Raw genomic sequence first — 15,088 nt, 5'->3', positions numbered from 1 at the left:
CTCTGTGGTCTAAACTGAAGAGGCAGCCAAAGAGCTCCCTGCCTCGGCCTGCCTCTGCCTACAGAGAGGGCGCGGGGCTTTCCCCATTTCACCAGCGCCTCCCTGTAGCCCACGTGCTCCTCTGCGGGGCCAGGAGCCCGGCGCCTCTGGCTGCTCCAGCAAACTGCGTGAACAGGCCACATCTCTCCTTTCCTGTACCCTTCATGTATGGAGGCAAACGGAAAAGACAAATTGGGGAAGAGGATTTTGGAAATTCATGCTGCTCTCTGCCAAATACCTTCTTCAAGGTACTTCCCTCTTCTCTCCGGCCCAATCCGCCCTATGTTCAGCAGTCCTCTGGACCACTCAGGTCTTGCTCAGTGTTTCCTAACCCCAAAGTCTCCAGCATCCCGAGTCACACAGGCCGGGGCAGAGGAGAACCAAGAAGAAAGCACAGAAGGAAAGGGGGAAGGTGGGAGGAGAAGGGGGCAAGGGGGAGAAGCGGGACCTACCGTGCCTGCCAAGTGGTTCCAGGCCTCAGCCGGAACGGCGTCCCCTGCCCGACTCCGCCGCGTGAACACCTCCGACACAGCAAGGCTGCTCTGGGTCCTTCTGGAGGCGAGCTCGGGCACTTCCCCTGAGGTTCCGCCCCTTCGAGTGCCCTGCTCAGAAAGGTACGAGCCGGGCTGTTCAGGGTCTGAACAGTCTGAGGACGATCTCTGGGTGTGGGGGTTGGGAGACTCCACGTGTCTACCTACTCGAGCTGGGGAGTCTTCTGAAGAGTTCAAGTCTCGCCTGCTCTTCCAGGCGTTGCGCACAGTGATGTGCCTGGCATCCGGAGAGCCTGCTTCCAAAGGGGCACTATGGCTTTTCCACCTGATTGTCTCCACTGTGGGTGCATGGCTGTTCCTCTCCACCGGATCCGATGGCTTGATTATAATGCTGCTCCGAGAGACGACAGTTTCCGGCCTGTTCTTCAGGGACCCATCTCCCGTTCTCTCCGCTTCGCTGAGCTGCAGGGTGATGTCATGTTTGTGAATGGAGAGCTCAAAGGGGGAGCTGACGTGGTTGCTCACCGAGGCGAGCTCCGGCAGCCCGACCTGGATGTTGCTTGTGGACGTGTGCCTCTCCCGCGCGGCCTCGCCCGGAGCGGCTCGCGGGCTGCCGCTGTCCGAGGGGTAGATAGTTATGCTGCTGGTCACTTTGTTTGGCCCTGGTTTGGAAGCAGATTTCTGTTTTTCCAGTGCGGCCTCGGTTCCAGATCCTCCCATGATTTTTTTCACATCCTTATCAATGATGACAGGTTTGATGATGGCTCTAGACCGCAAGGCCTCTCTGGGGCTGAAGGGCCGCTGGCTTTTTGCCCCGGAGCCATTGGCCTCTGGGAGCTCCATGGCATTGGCGGAGGCTCTGACAGCTTTCCCAGATTCATTTTCTGTTCCAATATCCTTATCGTTCTCAAACAGGGAGGCTCTAACCGCTCCTCGGGATTTGGCCTTTTCTCTCGACTGGGGCTGATGCGGGGGCTCTGGCTCTGGAGTGATGGTCGTGTTCACCAACTTGGCAGTAACAAGAGACACCATGTCCATGTCGTCGTCCGAGTCTGGCTTCTCCCTGCCACTGGACTTGGTGACTCGACACCTCAGGGCCTCGTGCTGACTACTGTCTTCCATCACAACTGCCACAGGTTGTTCAACTCCTTCTTTACTTGGGGTTGAAAAGCCCTGAAGGATGTTCTCTTGGCTTCTGGAGCTATAAGGATACTTTGATAGAGGTGGAGTCTTGGAGCTGGGGAAACTGGTGTCAGCCTCCAGGCCACTGGTGGCCTTTTTCCCCTTAGAGAGCCCTTCTGAGGAAGATCGTCGAGATGTGGCCAGGGCTCCAACGGCTTTAGAACTGCCAGCATCTGCAGCCTGAGTTATTTGACTTCCACTGCCAGGCACCTGCCCCCTCTTGCCAAAGGGGGCCTCAGTGGAGGTCTCAGAAGCCTTGTCGCCTCTCCCCGACACGTCATTGGAAACAGATCCATGGGTGTTATCACTAAACGTTCGCGTTGCCTTCTCTACTTTTCCCTTCAACCCACTCTCAGTACCTGGCTTGGGAGCGCCCTTCCAGACCTTACTGTGCTCCTGAGCGGCGGGCGGGTAGCGGCTGAGCACCGGCGGCTGCTCCCTGGACTTCTTCCCTTCGCTCTGCGAGGAGCCAGCCGTGAACCGGTCTTCGGTTCTCCTCGTCTCCTGAGCCCCACTGTCGGCACCTGCCCCTGCGTGGGAAGCTTTGGCCGTCTTCCTGTTGGTAAAGCTGGGAGAGGAGACCTGCCTGTTCTTCAGAGGGTTTTCATTGTTGAGGGTCAGTTCCCTGTTGCAGTGCCTTTCCCGCTTATGCTGGGGGGACAGTTCCCGGGCCATGTGCTTCGCTGATGCCTCACTCCCGTGGCCTCTCAGCTTAGTCCTCTCGTGCCTGCCTCTGCCGGACAGGAAAGCGTCTTCCCCTTCCACCTCCCCGTTCTCTAATTCTTTTTGTTTCTTGATTTGTAGCTTTATCTCCTCCAGCTGGCTGGCTAAGAGTTTGTTTTTATTTTGTTCACTTAGGTAATTATCCTGCAGATCATTATTTTTGGCCCTCATTTTCTTAAGCTCCTCCTCTAAGGATTCAAAATGTTTGATTTGTGTCTTAAGTTTCTCAATCTCTTGGGTAAGGTCTTTTACTTTGTTGTCTTCCTGATTGCGGTTCTTTTCGTTTTCCGACTTGTTTCTTGTTTCATTCTCTGCCAGCTTTAGATAGTCCAGAGCGCCCTTCCTTCTTGATTCTTTGGACGGCAGTGGGGAAGAGATACCATCCTCAATTCGCAGGTCGTTCCTTTCCAGAAGATTCGAAGCATTCCTGGTGTAATCTCGGTTCATTTTTTTGTTCTGCTCCAATTTTTGAGTAAGTTCTTTTATCAGTTTCTCGTTTTCTTTCTCCTTTTCATTCAAGTACTTTCTCTCACTTACAAAGCTCAGAGTTAGTGATTTCAGCTTTTCTAACTCCGACACTAAACTCTGCTCAGTTTTATCCAGCCGGTCCTCGGAAGACTCCAGTTCTTTCACTTTGATCCGGAGCATTTCCAGCTCAGAGGAGATTTTCTTCGTCAGGTTTCTCTCCTCGTTCAGGCTCAGACAGAGCTGGGTACAGTCATTCTTACTCCTGCTAAAGGCCTCCTCTAGCTTCTCCAGTTCTGCCATCCGTTTCTGAAGCCGCTCAATCTCAGATTTCAGCTCCCGGGTGAGGTTTTCCTCCTCTTCAAGCTTCTCCTTCATCAGCTGACAGAGGTCCTCTGCTTTCTTAATTTCCTCGTCTTTGCCTTCAATTCTCAGCACTCGCTGGCGCAGCACTTCAACCTCAGCTAACATGCTGGAGTTGCTGCCTTCCGCCTGAATCACCTTGTCCTGGAGGTCCAGGAGCTCATCCTCTGCTTTCTGGAGGTTTTTTGTGGCTTCCTCCAACTCATCAAGGCGGCGGCTTAGACTCTGTAACTTGAACCGCAGGTGGCGGCTGGAAGCAGTGTCTTTGTAGCTTGTAAACTCAGCCATGTCTACTGCCAGCCAATGTGGGCTCCCAGAGGCAACCAATTCCACTGGAGGGGATGAGAAACGGTTACCTTTCTCTTGGCATCCACAATCTTCTTTGGCAGCTGGAGACCATTCTCAGTCTACAGAAGAAAAGCAGAAAGCATGTTAGGCGGCAAATCTAAAGTCTCCACCTCAGCTCCCAGTTGCAAGAGTTCCCATATGTAAGTCTTGAGCCTAGAACATGGTAAGTATTCAAATTTACTGAATGACTAAATCTGACTAAACCTGCAGGAAAGCACTGGTTCTTGATGGCTGATGCCTAGTTTCACCCTAATGAAGAATGCCACCAATGGCAGCATAGCAAAAAGACACAGAAAAATGCCTCGTTCACATGACCAATTGTTCCATATTCAGGAAGCAAACTCCCAACCCAAGAAGGATAAAAATACAATCTGCACTTATACATCATAAGGATATGGCAGAATACCACCAGATCTTTTTAAAAGCAGTAAGTTGGGGGGAGAAAAGGGAAAATATTCTATGAAGAAAGAAATAACAACTGAACTGGATTCTCAGCAGAAACTTTTAAGTCGGTGTCAAGTAGAAGATAATAAGACACGATAATAGTATCTTTAAAAACTTATAAGAGAAAATAACTGTAGCCTAGAAGCAAATGGCACCCCACTCCAGTACTCCTGCCTGGAAAATCCCATGGACGGAGGAGCCTGGTAGGCTGCAGTCCATGGGGTCGCTGAGGGTCGGACATGACTGAGCGACTTGACTTTCACTTTTCACTTTCATACACTGGAGAAGGAAATGGCAACCCACTCCAGTGTTCTTGCCTGGAGAATCCCAGGGACGGGCGAGCCTGGTGGGCTGCCGTCTATGGGGTCACACAGAGTCGGACATGACTGAAGTGACTTAGCAGCAGCAGAAGCAAATACCCAGAGGAACTATGAAAAAAAGATACAATTAGAGACAGTTTTTGATACTAAGAGGAAAATAAAGTGTTTATTATTAACAGACCATCACTGAAAGATCGATTTATGGATATACTTCAAAATATAGAAACTGATCGCTTAAAGAAGGCATGAGACGCAAGACAGAAAAGAAAATAACCTGAACAAGCACTGATTCAGTAAAACAATAAAGATCACCTGAGGGCTGGGGAGAAGTAAAAGGATAAAACCAAAGCGGAACTAAAACACTAAACAATAACATGTGAGTCATAAAGACAAATCAGAATTCAAGTGTTCTTAAAATGTTATATTCTTGGGGAAGAGGACAGTGCTACTACAGCTAACCTTAGAACCTTATTAAGAATAGATAGTATCACATATCTGATAAGGCATTAATAAGCAGAATATATAAAGAACTCATACTACAACTTAACCAAAAAGAACCTGATTTTAAAATGGGCAGAGGATTTGCATAGACATTTCTCCAAAGATGATATCCAAAGACAGCTACTATCAAAAAACAAGAAGTATACAGATGTGAAGAACTGGAACCCTTAAACACTATTGCTGGGAAACTGTTATATGAAAAAAAATGATGGTTTCTCAAAAACTTAGTAGAATTACCATATGATCTAGCAATTCCACTTCTGGGTATATATTCAAAAAAATAAAAGAATGATCTCAGATATTTGCACACGTGTTTTTTGTTTTTTTCCCCCCTCTTGGTGGCACCATACCACACAGCTTGCAGGATCTTGATTCCCCAACCAGGGATCGAACCCCAGGCCTCCACCAGTGGAAGGAAGCACAGAGGTGCAGAATTCTAACCACTGGACCACAAGGGAATTCCCCATACCTGTGATCATAGCAGCATTTTTCACAAAAGCCAAAAGGTGGAAGCAACCTAAGTGTGTACCAGTGGATGAATGCGCACACAAACGTACATACATACCATGAAGGGTTATTCAGTCTTAAAAATGAAGAAAATTCTGACACATGCTACAGCATGCAACACAGATGCACCTTGAGGACACTGTACTAAGTGGAACAACGCTATCACAAAAGACACAACAGCGTATGATTTCACTCATACGAGGCATCTGGGATAAGTCTTCCCCGGTTGCTCAGACAGGAGAGAATCTACCTGCAATGTTGGAGACCCAGGTTCAATCCCTGGGTCAGGGAGAGTCTCTGGAGAAGGAAATGGCAACCCACTCCAGTATTCTTGCCTGGAGAATCCCATGGACAGAGCAGCCTAGTGGGGTCGCAAACAGCCAGACACGACTAAGCGAAATAGAATGGTGACTGCCAGAGGCTGAGGGAAAGAGGAAAGGGACTTGTTCAATGGGTATAAAGTTTCAGTTCTGCAAGATAAAAAATGTTCCAGATATTGGCTGGACAACAATGTGAATATATCAGATCACATCAGTCGCTCAGTCGTGTCCGACTCTTTGCGACCCCATGAATCGCAGCACACCACGCCTCCCTGTCCATCACCAACTCCCGGAGTTCACCCAGACTCACATCCATAGAGTCAGTGATGCCATCCAGCCATCTCATCCTCTGTCGTCCCCTTCTCCTCCTGCCCCCAATCCCTCCCAGCATCAGAGTCTTTTCCAATGAATCAACTCTTCTCATGAGGTGGCCAAAGTACTGGAGTTTCAGCTTCAGCATCATTCCTTCCAAAGAAATCCCAGGGCTGATCTCCTTCAGAATGGACTGGTTGGATCTCCTTGCAGTCCAAGGGACTCTCAAGAGTCTTCTCCAACACCACAGTTCAAAAGCATCAATTCTTTGGCGCTCAGCCTTCTTCACAGTCCAACTCTCACATCCATACATGACCACAGGAAAAACTACAGCCTTGACTAGACGAACCTTTGTTGGCAAAGTAATGTCTCTGCTTTTGAATATGCTATCTAGGTTGGTCATAACTTTCCTTCCAAGGAGTAAGCGTCTTTTAATTTCATGGCTGCAATCACCATCTGTAGTGATTTTGGAGCCCAGAAAAAAAAAGTCTGACACTGTTTCCACTGTTTCCCCATCTATTTCCCATGAAGTGGTGGGACCAGATGCCATGATCTTTGTTTTCTGAATGTTGAGCTTTAAGCCAACTTTTTCACTCTCCACTTTCACTCTCATCAAGAGGCTTTTGAGTTCCTCTTTACTTTCTGCCATAAGGGTGGTGTCATCGGCATATCTGAGGTTATTGATATTTCTCCCGGCAATCTTGATTCCAGCTTGTGTTTCTTCCAGTCCAGCGTTTCTCATGATGTATTCTGCATATAAGTTAAATAAACAGGGTGACAATATACAGCCTTGACGAACTCCTTTTCCTATTTGGAACCAGTCTGTTGTTCCATGTCCAGTTCTAACTGTTGCTTCCTAACCTGATACAAATTTCTCAAGAGGCAGATCAGGTGTTCTGGTATTCCCATCTCTTTCAGAATTGTCCACAGTTTATTGTTATCCACACAGTCAAAGGCTTTGGCATAGTCAATAAAGCAGAAATAGATGTTTTTCTGGAACTCTCTTCTTTTTCCATGATCCAGCGGATGTTGGCAATTTGATCTCTGGTTCCTCTGCCTTTTCTAAAACCAGCTTGAACATCAGGAAGTTCACGGTTCACATATTGCTGAAGCCTGGCTTGGAGAATTTTGAGCATTACTTTACTAGCGTGTGAGATGAGTGCAATTGTATGGTAGTTTGAGCATTCTTTGGCATTGCCTTTCTTTGGGATTGGAATGAAAACTGACCTTTTCCAGGCCTGTGGCCACTGCTGAGTTTTCCAAATTTGCTGGCATATTGAGTGCAGCACTTTCACAGCATCATCTTTCAGGATTTGGAATAGCTCAAGTGGAATTCCATCACCTCCACTAGCTTTGTTCGTAGTGATGCTTTCTAAGGCCCACTTGACTTCACATTCCAGGATGTCTGGCTCTAGGTCAGTGATCACACCATCGTGATTATCTGGGTCGTGAAGATCTTTTCTGTACAGTTCTTCTGTGTATTCTTGCCATCTCTTCTTAATATCTTCTGCTTCTGTTAGGTCCATACCATTTCTGTCCTTTATCGAGCTCATCTTTGTATGAAATGTTCCTTTGGTATCTCTGATTTTCTTGAAGAGATCCCTAGTCTTTCCTATTCTGTTGTTTTCCTCTATTTCTTTGCATTGATCGCTGAAGAAGGCTTTCTTATCTCTTGCTATTCTTTGGAACTCTGCATTCAGATGTTTATATCTTTCCTTTTCTCCTTTGCTTTTCGCTTCTCTTCTTTTCACAGCTATTTGTAAGGCCTCCCCAGACAGCCATTTTGCTTTTTTGCATTTCTTTTCCATGGGAATGGTCTTGATCCCTGTCTCCTGTACAATGTCATGAACCTCATTCCATAGTTCATCAGGCACTCTATCTATCAGATCTAGGCCCTTAAATCTATTTCTCACTTCCACTGTATAATCATAAGGGATTTGATTTAGGTCATACCTGAATGGTCTAGTGGTTTTCCCTAGTTTCTTCAATTTAAGTCTGAATTTGGCAATAAGGAGTTCATGGTCTGAGCCACAGTCAGCTCCCAGTCTTGTTTTTGCTGACTCTATAGAGCTTCTCCATCTTTGGCTGCAAAGAATATAATCAATCTGATTTTGGTGTTTACCATCTGGTGATGTCCATTTATAGAGTCTTCTCTTGTGTTGCTAGAAGAGGGTGTTTGTTATGACCAGTGCATTTTCTTGGCAAAACTCTATCAGTCTTTGCCCTGCTTCATTCTGTATTCCAAGGCCAAATTTGCCTGTTACTCCAGGTGTTTCTTGACTTCCTACTTTTGCATTCCAGTCCCCTATAATGAAAAGGACATCTTTTTTGGGTGTTAGTTCTAAAAGGTCTTGTAGGTCTTCACAGAACCGTTCAACTTCAGCTTCTTCAGCGTTACTGGTTGGGGCATAGACTTGGATTACTGTGATACTGAATGGTTTGCCTTGGAAACGAACAGAGATCATGCTGTTGTTTTTGAGATTGCATCCAAGTACTGCATTTCGGACTCTTGTTGACCATGATGGCCACTCCGTTTTTTCTGAGGGATTCCTGCCCACAGTAGTAGATATAATGGTCATCTGAGTTAAATTCACCCATTCCAGTCCATTTCAGTTCGCTGATTCCTAGAATGTCGACATTCACTCTTGCCATCTCTTGTTTGATCACTTCCAATTTGCCTTGATTCATGGACCTGACATTCCAGGTTCCTATGCAATATTGCTCTTTACAGCATCGGACCTTGCTTCTATCACCAGTCACATCCACAGCTGGGTATTGTTTTTGCTTTGGCTCCATCCCTTCATTCTTTCTGGAGTTATTTCTCCACTGATCTCCAGTAGCATATTGGGCACCTACTGACCTGGGGAGTTCCTCTTTCAGTATCCTATCATTTTGCCTTTTCATACTGTTCATGGGGTTCTCAAGGCAAGAATACTGAAGTGGTTTGCCATTCCCTTCTCCAGTGGACCACATTCTGTCAAATCTCTCTACCATGACCTGCCCGTCTTGGGTTGCCCCACGGGTGTGGCTTAGTTTCATTGAGTTAGACAAGGCTGTGATCCTAGTGTGATTAGATTGACTAGTTTTCTGTGAGTATAGTTTCAGTGTGTTTGCCCTCTTGCAACACCTACCATCTTACTTGGGTTTCTCTTACCTTGGGCGTGGGGTATCTCTTTGCGGCTGAATATATATGTGAATATATACATAACACTAATAAAGCGTACATTTAGAAATGGTTAAGATGACACATTTTATGCATTTTTTGACAAAATAAAAAATATTTTTTAAAAACGTTAAGGCACAAAAGAAGTAAAAAGCATAGAGAAGTAGGGTAGAATTTCAGTTTTGGGCCCAGCATGTAAGGAGCTTCTTAAACCATCACTTCTTCCTGACAATAAAAAGCTGAACAAACAACATCAACAACTCTTCTCAGATCCATCAGAGAACTGAGGTCTCAGAGAAAACTGCTTCCCCCAAGTTAGACAGACAAGCTGATACAGAGAATCACAGTTTACCGGAGCATAAATGCATAGGTAGAAACCTCCAAGGGAACTAGTTAACAGAGTAGAAAAACCTAAACTGCACGGAGAGTCTGCTGGAGGCTCAGTGTGGACAGCTTTGGGAGTCAAAACCAACAGGCAGTTTGTCTCAGTTCTTTTTTTTTTTGGGGGGGGGGGGGTTGTGGTGCCCAGTGGGGAGGGATGCACCACACTTTGTGAGCTGTACCTCCAGGAGCTGTACCAGGTTCCACAGTAAAGATGGGAGAAAAAAAATCCCCTCGTGCTGCCAGCTGGAGGAGGGTAAATTTAACCATTATGGAACCACTGTCACAGCTACTGGACTCTTATCCAAACCTAATTGACCTGGGGGAAGGAAAATACCTAACTCCAGCTCCCTCTAACCTTCTACATGGAGGAAGGACTATGCCCAACTCCAGCCACCCTGTATTACCTAGGGAGTGGGGTAGGGAGAGGGGTGGCATGCGGACCCGACAATGAGAAGCACTTGTGAAATTCACAGCCAGGAGGCCTCAGGCTCACTGAAAACTGAGACCTAATCATGGAACAAGAGAATACGTCCCCTACACCTGACCACCACATCATTAAAGGCCTACTCACCTAAGTGCTTTTTCCCCATCATGTTCAGCTTTCAACAAAAATTACAAAGTGTACTAAAAACTAAAAATACAGTTTTTAAAGAAACAGAGCAACAATCAAAACCAGACTCAGATATGGCAAAGCTGTTGGAATTATTAGACAGAAATTCAAAACTATAATATGCTAAAGACTCTAATGGAAAAAGTAGACAACATCCAAGAACACATGGGTAAGGCAAGCAAAGAAATGGAAATTATAGTAAAGCATCAAAAGGAAATGTTAGAGGTCAAAATCACTAAAGAATGAAGAACGTCCTTGACTGTCTCATTAGTAGACTAGACACAGCTGGTAAAGAGTCTCTGCACTTGAGGATACGTCAGTAGAAACTTCTAAATCTGAAAAGCAGAGGGGCGAAAAAAAAACGGGGAAAAAATAAGTGTGGAATAGCTATAAGAAGTTTAACACAAATGTAATGGAACTACCAGAAGAAGAAAGGAAGAGAAGAAAAATCTGAAGCAACAGTGACATCACTTCCCAAAATGGTCATACAGCAAACCACAGATTCAGGAAGCTCAGAACACCAACCAGGATAAACACTAAAACGAAAGCACCAAGGCATATCATATTCACACTGCAGAAAATCAAAGATAAATGGGAAAAATCCTGAAAGAACTCAGAGAAAAAATACCTAACCTATAGAGAAACAAAGATAAGACGTAACACCTGGCTTCTCAGAAATCAACCCCGTGAGAAGAGTGTAAAGTAAAATGTTTTAAATGTTGAGAGAAAACACCACCAATCTAGATTTCTGTACCCTACAAAATCGTCCTTCAGCGATGAAGATGAAATAAACACTTTGGAGGAAGAATAAAAATTGAGGGGATCTGTTGCCAGTAGATCCACCTTACAAGAAATGTTAAAAGACATTTTCAGTTCAGTTCAGTTGCTCAGTCGAGTCTCTTTGCGACCTCATGAACCGCAGTGCGCCAGGCCTCCCTGCCCATCACCAACTCCCAGAGCCCACCCAAACCCATGTCCATTGAGTTGGTGATGCCATCCAACCATCTCATCCTCTGTCTTCTCCTCCTGCCCTCAATCTTTCCCAGTATCAGGGTCTTTTCAAATGAGTCAACTCTTCGCATCAGGTGGCCAAAGTATTGGAGTTTCAGCTTCAACATCAATACTTCCAATGAACACCCAGGACTGATCTCCTTTAGAATGGACTGGTTGGATCTCCTTGCAGTCCAAGGGACTCTCTAGAGTCTTCTCCAACACCACAGTTCAAAAGCATCAATTCTTCAGCACTTAGCTTTCTTTATAGTCCAACTTTCACATCCATACATGACCACTGGGAAAACCATAGCCTTGACTAGACGGACCTTGTTGCCAAAGTAATGTCTCTGCTTTTTAATATGCTATCTAGGCTGGTAATAACTTTCCTTCCAAGGCATAAGCGTCTTTTAATTTCATGGCTGCAATCACCATCTGCAGCAATCTTGGAGCCCAGAGAAATAAAGTCAGCCACTGTTTCCACTGTTTCCCCATCTATTTGCCATGAAGTAATGGGACCAGATGCCATGATCTTAGTTTTCTGAATGTTGAGCTTTAAGCCAGCTTTTTCACTCTCCTCTTTCACTTTCATCAAGAGGCTCTTTAGTTCTTCTTCACTTTCTGCCATAAGGGTGGTGTCATCTTCATACCTGAGGTTATTGATATTTCTCCAAGCAATCTTCATTCCAGCTTGTGCTTCTTCCAGCCCAGAGTTTCTCATGATGTACTCTGCACAGAAGTTAAATAAGCAGGGTGACAATATATAGCCTTGACGTACTCCTTTTCCTATTTGGAACCAGTCTGTTGTTCCATGTCCAGAGGAACTAAAGAGCCTTTTGATGAAGGTGAAAGAGGAGAGTGAAAAGCTGGCTTAAAAGTCAACTTTCAAAAAACTAACATCGTGGCTTCCGGTCCCATCACTTCATGGCAAATAGATGGGGAAACAATGGAAACAGTGAAAGTGAAAGTGAAAGTTGCTCAGTCATGTCTGACTCTTTACAACCCCATGGACTATACAATCCATGGACTTCTCCAGGCCATAATACTGGAGTGAGTAGCCTTTCCCTTCTCCAGGGGATCTTCCCAACCCAAGGATCAAACCCAGATCTCCCACAAAGCAGGTGGATTCTTTACCAGCTGAGCTACAAGGGATGTTCAAGAATTCACTAGAGTGGGTAGCCTATCCCTTCTCAAGCAGATCTTCCCAACCTAGGAGTTGAACCGGGGTCTCCTGCATTGCATGGAAACAGTGACTGACTTTATTTTCTTGGGCTCCGAAATCACTGCAGATGGTGACTGAAAGTGAAGTCACTCAGTCGTGTTCAACTCTTTGCAACGCCATAGACTGTAGCCTACCAGGCTCCTCCATCCATGGAATTTTCCAGGCGAGAGTACTGGAATGGGTTGCCATTTCCTTCTCCAGGGGATCTTCCCAACCCAGGGACTGAACCCAGGTGTCCCACATTGCAGGCAGACGCTTTACCTTCTGAGCCACCAGGGAAGCTTGCAGATGGTGACTACAGCCATGAAATTAAAGGACACTGCTCCTTGGAAGAAAAGCTATGACAAACCTAGATAGCATATTCAAAAGCAGAGACATTACTTGTCTAACTCAACAAAGGTCTGTCTAGTCAAAGCTATGGTTTTTCCAGTAGACATGTATGGATGTGAGAGTTGGACCATAAAGAAGGCTTAGCGCCAAAGAACTGATATTTTTGAACTGTGGTGTTGCAGAAGACTCTTGAGAGTCCCTTGGACTGCAAGAAGATCAAACCAGTCAATTCTAAAGGAAATCAGTCCTGAATATTCACTGCAAGGACTGATGCTGAAGCTAGAAGCTCTGATACTTTGGCCACCTTATGTGAAGAACTGACTCATTTGAAAAGACCCTGATGCTGGAAAAGATTGAAGGCAGGAGGAGAAGGGGACGACAGAGGTGAGATGGTTGGATGGCATCACCGACGCGATGGACATGAGTTTGAGCAAGCTCCGGGAGATGGTGATGGACAGGGAGGCCTGGCATGCTGTAGTCCATGGTGTTGCCAAGAGTTAGACACGACTGAGCAACTTAACAACAACAAAATGCATGCTAAGTCACTTGAGTCATGTCTGACTCTTGGACATGCAGCCCGCCAGACTCTGTCCATGGATTCTCCAGCCAAGAATACTGGAGCGGGTTGCCATGCCCTCCTCCAGGGGATCTTCCCAAACAAGGGATTGAACCAAGGTCTCCCACTTTGCAGGTGGATTCTTTACCATCTGAGCCACCAAGGAAGCCCAAGAGGGATTTGAGGAGATGACAAATGTTACTACCTCTCTCCAACCCCAAGATCTCCCCCATTAATTATACTTTAAGCCTACAGCCACCAGGTGGAGCCCATGTTCAGCTTTTGCAAACACTAAGGTCAGAGGTGTTGGAAATGGTCTCCCTCCCTGGGCCTCTCAGATCATGCCCACTCCAGGATTATTCTTCCCTCTCCACCACTTGGCTCCCCTGTATATTATCTTTGTCTTCTCACTTTTGGTTCTTTCAGTCTCCCCTTCTCCTTTCCCCAAGCTTACAGGCTTCCTCATTCTCAAGAATGGAGAGTAAAACACCCCTTCAGTGGTACTTTTATAAGAAAGAAACCTCTTTCCTTATTCCCACCAACATTTCCACATACAAAAGCACTTGTTTTGGGACCTCTCTAGTGGTCCAGTGGCTGAGATTCCAAGCTCCAGTGCAGGAGGCCCAGGTTCAATCCCTGATCGGGGAACTAGACCCCACGTACCACAACAAAAGAGCTCCCATACAGCAACGAAGATGGGAGATCCCACATGCTGCAACCAAAGCCGAGCACAACCAAGTACATTAATGTAAACACACACACACGTCGTTTTCATACTTCCCTGGTGGCTCAGCAGAAAGAAGCCACTTGCCAATGCAGGAGATGCAGGTTCGATCCTTGGGTCAGGAAGATCTAGAGAAGGAAATGACAATCCACTCCAGTATTTTATTTTTTAAAACTGCTGTGGAAGAAGAGAGGGAAGAAATCCCACATGTACATGGGAAGAGTGGCAGACTGTGAATGAACAGGAAGCAGGCAGGGCTGACCACCTTACAGGACCTTATAAATTATCTTTGGGCCACTTCAGTATTCTAGACTGGGAAATCCCATGGATAGAGAAGCCTGGCAGGCTACAATCCCTGAAGTCTCAAAGACTCAGACATGACTTTAAGAGACTAAACAACAGCAGTTAAAAAAAACACACACAAAGCCTCTTAATAAGGGTAAAACAAGAGAGTAAAAAAGCTGGCTTGAAACTCAACATTAAAAACACTAAGATCATGGCATCCAGTTCTGTAACTTCAGGGCAGACAGAAGAGGACAAAGTAAAAGCAGTGACAGACTTTATTTTCTTGGGCTCCAAAATTACTGCAGACGGTGACTGCAGCCATGAAATTAAAAGATGCTTGCTCCTTTGAAGGAAAGCTTTAACAAACCCAGACAGTGTATTAAAAAGCAGAGACATCACTTTGCTGACAAAGGTCTGCGTAGTCAAAGCTATGGTTTCTCCAGTGGTCATGTATGGATGTGAGAGTTGGACCATAAAGAAGGCTGAGCACCGAAGAATTGATGCTTTTGAACTGTGGTGTTGGAGAAGACTCTTGAGAGTCCCTTGGACTGCAAGGAGATCAAACCAGTCAATCCTAAAGGAAATCAATCCTGAATATTCATGGGAAGGACTGATGCTGAAGCTCCAATACTTTGGCCACCTGATGCGAAGAACTGACCCTGATGCTGGGAAAGACTGAAGACAAAAAGAGAAGGGAGGCAGCAGAGGCTGAGATAGTTGGATAGCATCACCAACTCAATGGACATGAATTTGAGCAAGCTCTGGGAGACAGTGGAGAACAGGAGCCTGGCATGCTGCAGTCCACGGAG

At 45.9% G+C, this 15,088-nt stretch overlaps 1 protein-coding gene across 6 annotated transcripts in view; it reads right to left on the bottom strand.

Annotated features, from left to right (window-relative positions):
- Positions 1-15,088, bottom strand: part of LUZP1 (leucine zipper protein 1) — a 102,853-nt gene that overhangs the window by 5,152 nt on the left and 82,613 nt on the right. For all 6 annotated transcript variants that reach the window (XM_070776912.1, XM_070776925.1, XM_070776896.1 and 3 more), the window contains one exon: positions 492-3,670. In XM_070776912.1, the coding sequence (XP_070633013.1) occupies positions 492-3,551 (3,060 nt within the window). In that variant the 5' untranslated portion in view covers positions 3,552-3,670. The remainder of the gene's footprint in view (positions 1-491; positions 3,671-15,088) is intronic.

Source organism: Bos indicus, chromosome 2, assembly GCF_029378745.1.
Source record: "Bos indicus isolate NIAB-ARS_2022 breed Sahiwal x Tharparkar chromosome 2, NIAB-ARS_B.indTharparkar_mat_pri_1.0, whole genome shotgun sequence".
Classification (NCBI taxonomy): Eukaryota; Metazoa; Chordata; class Mammalia; order Artiodactyla; family Bovidae; genus Bos; species Bos indicus.
The sequence above is the reverse complement of the archived record's forward strand: the minus strand, read 5'-3'. Positions and strand labels throughout refer to the sequence as shown.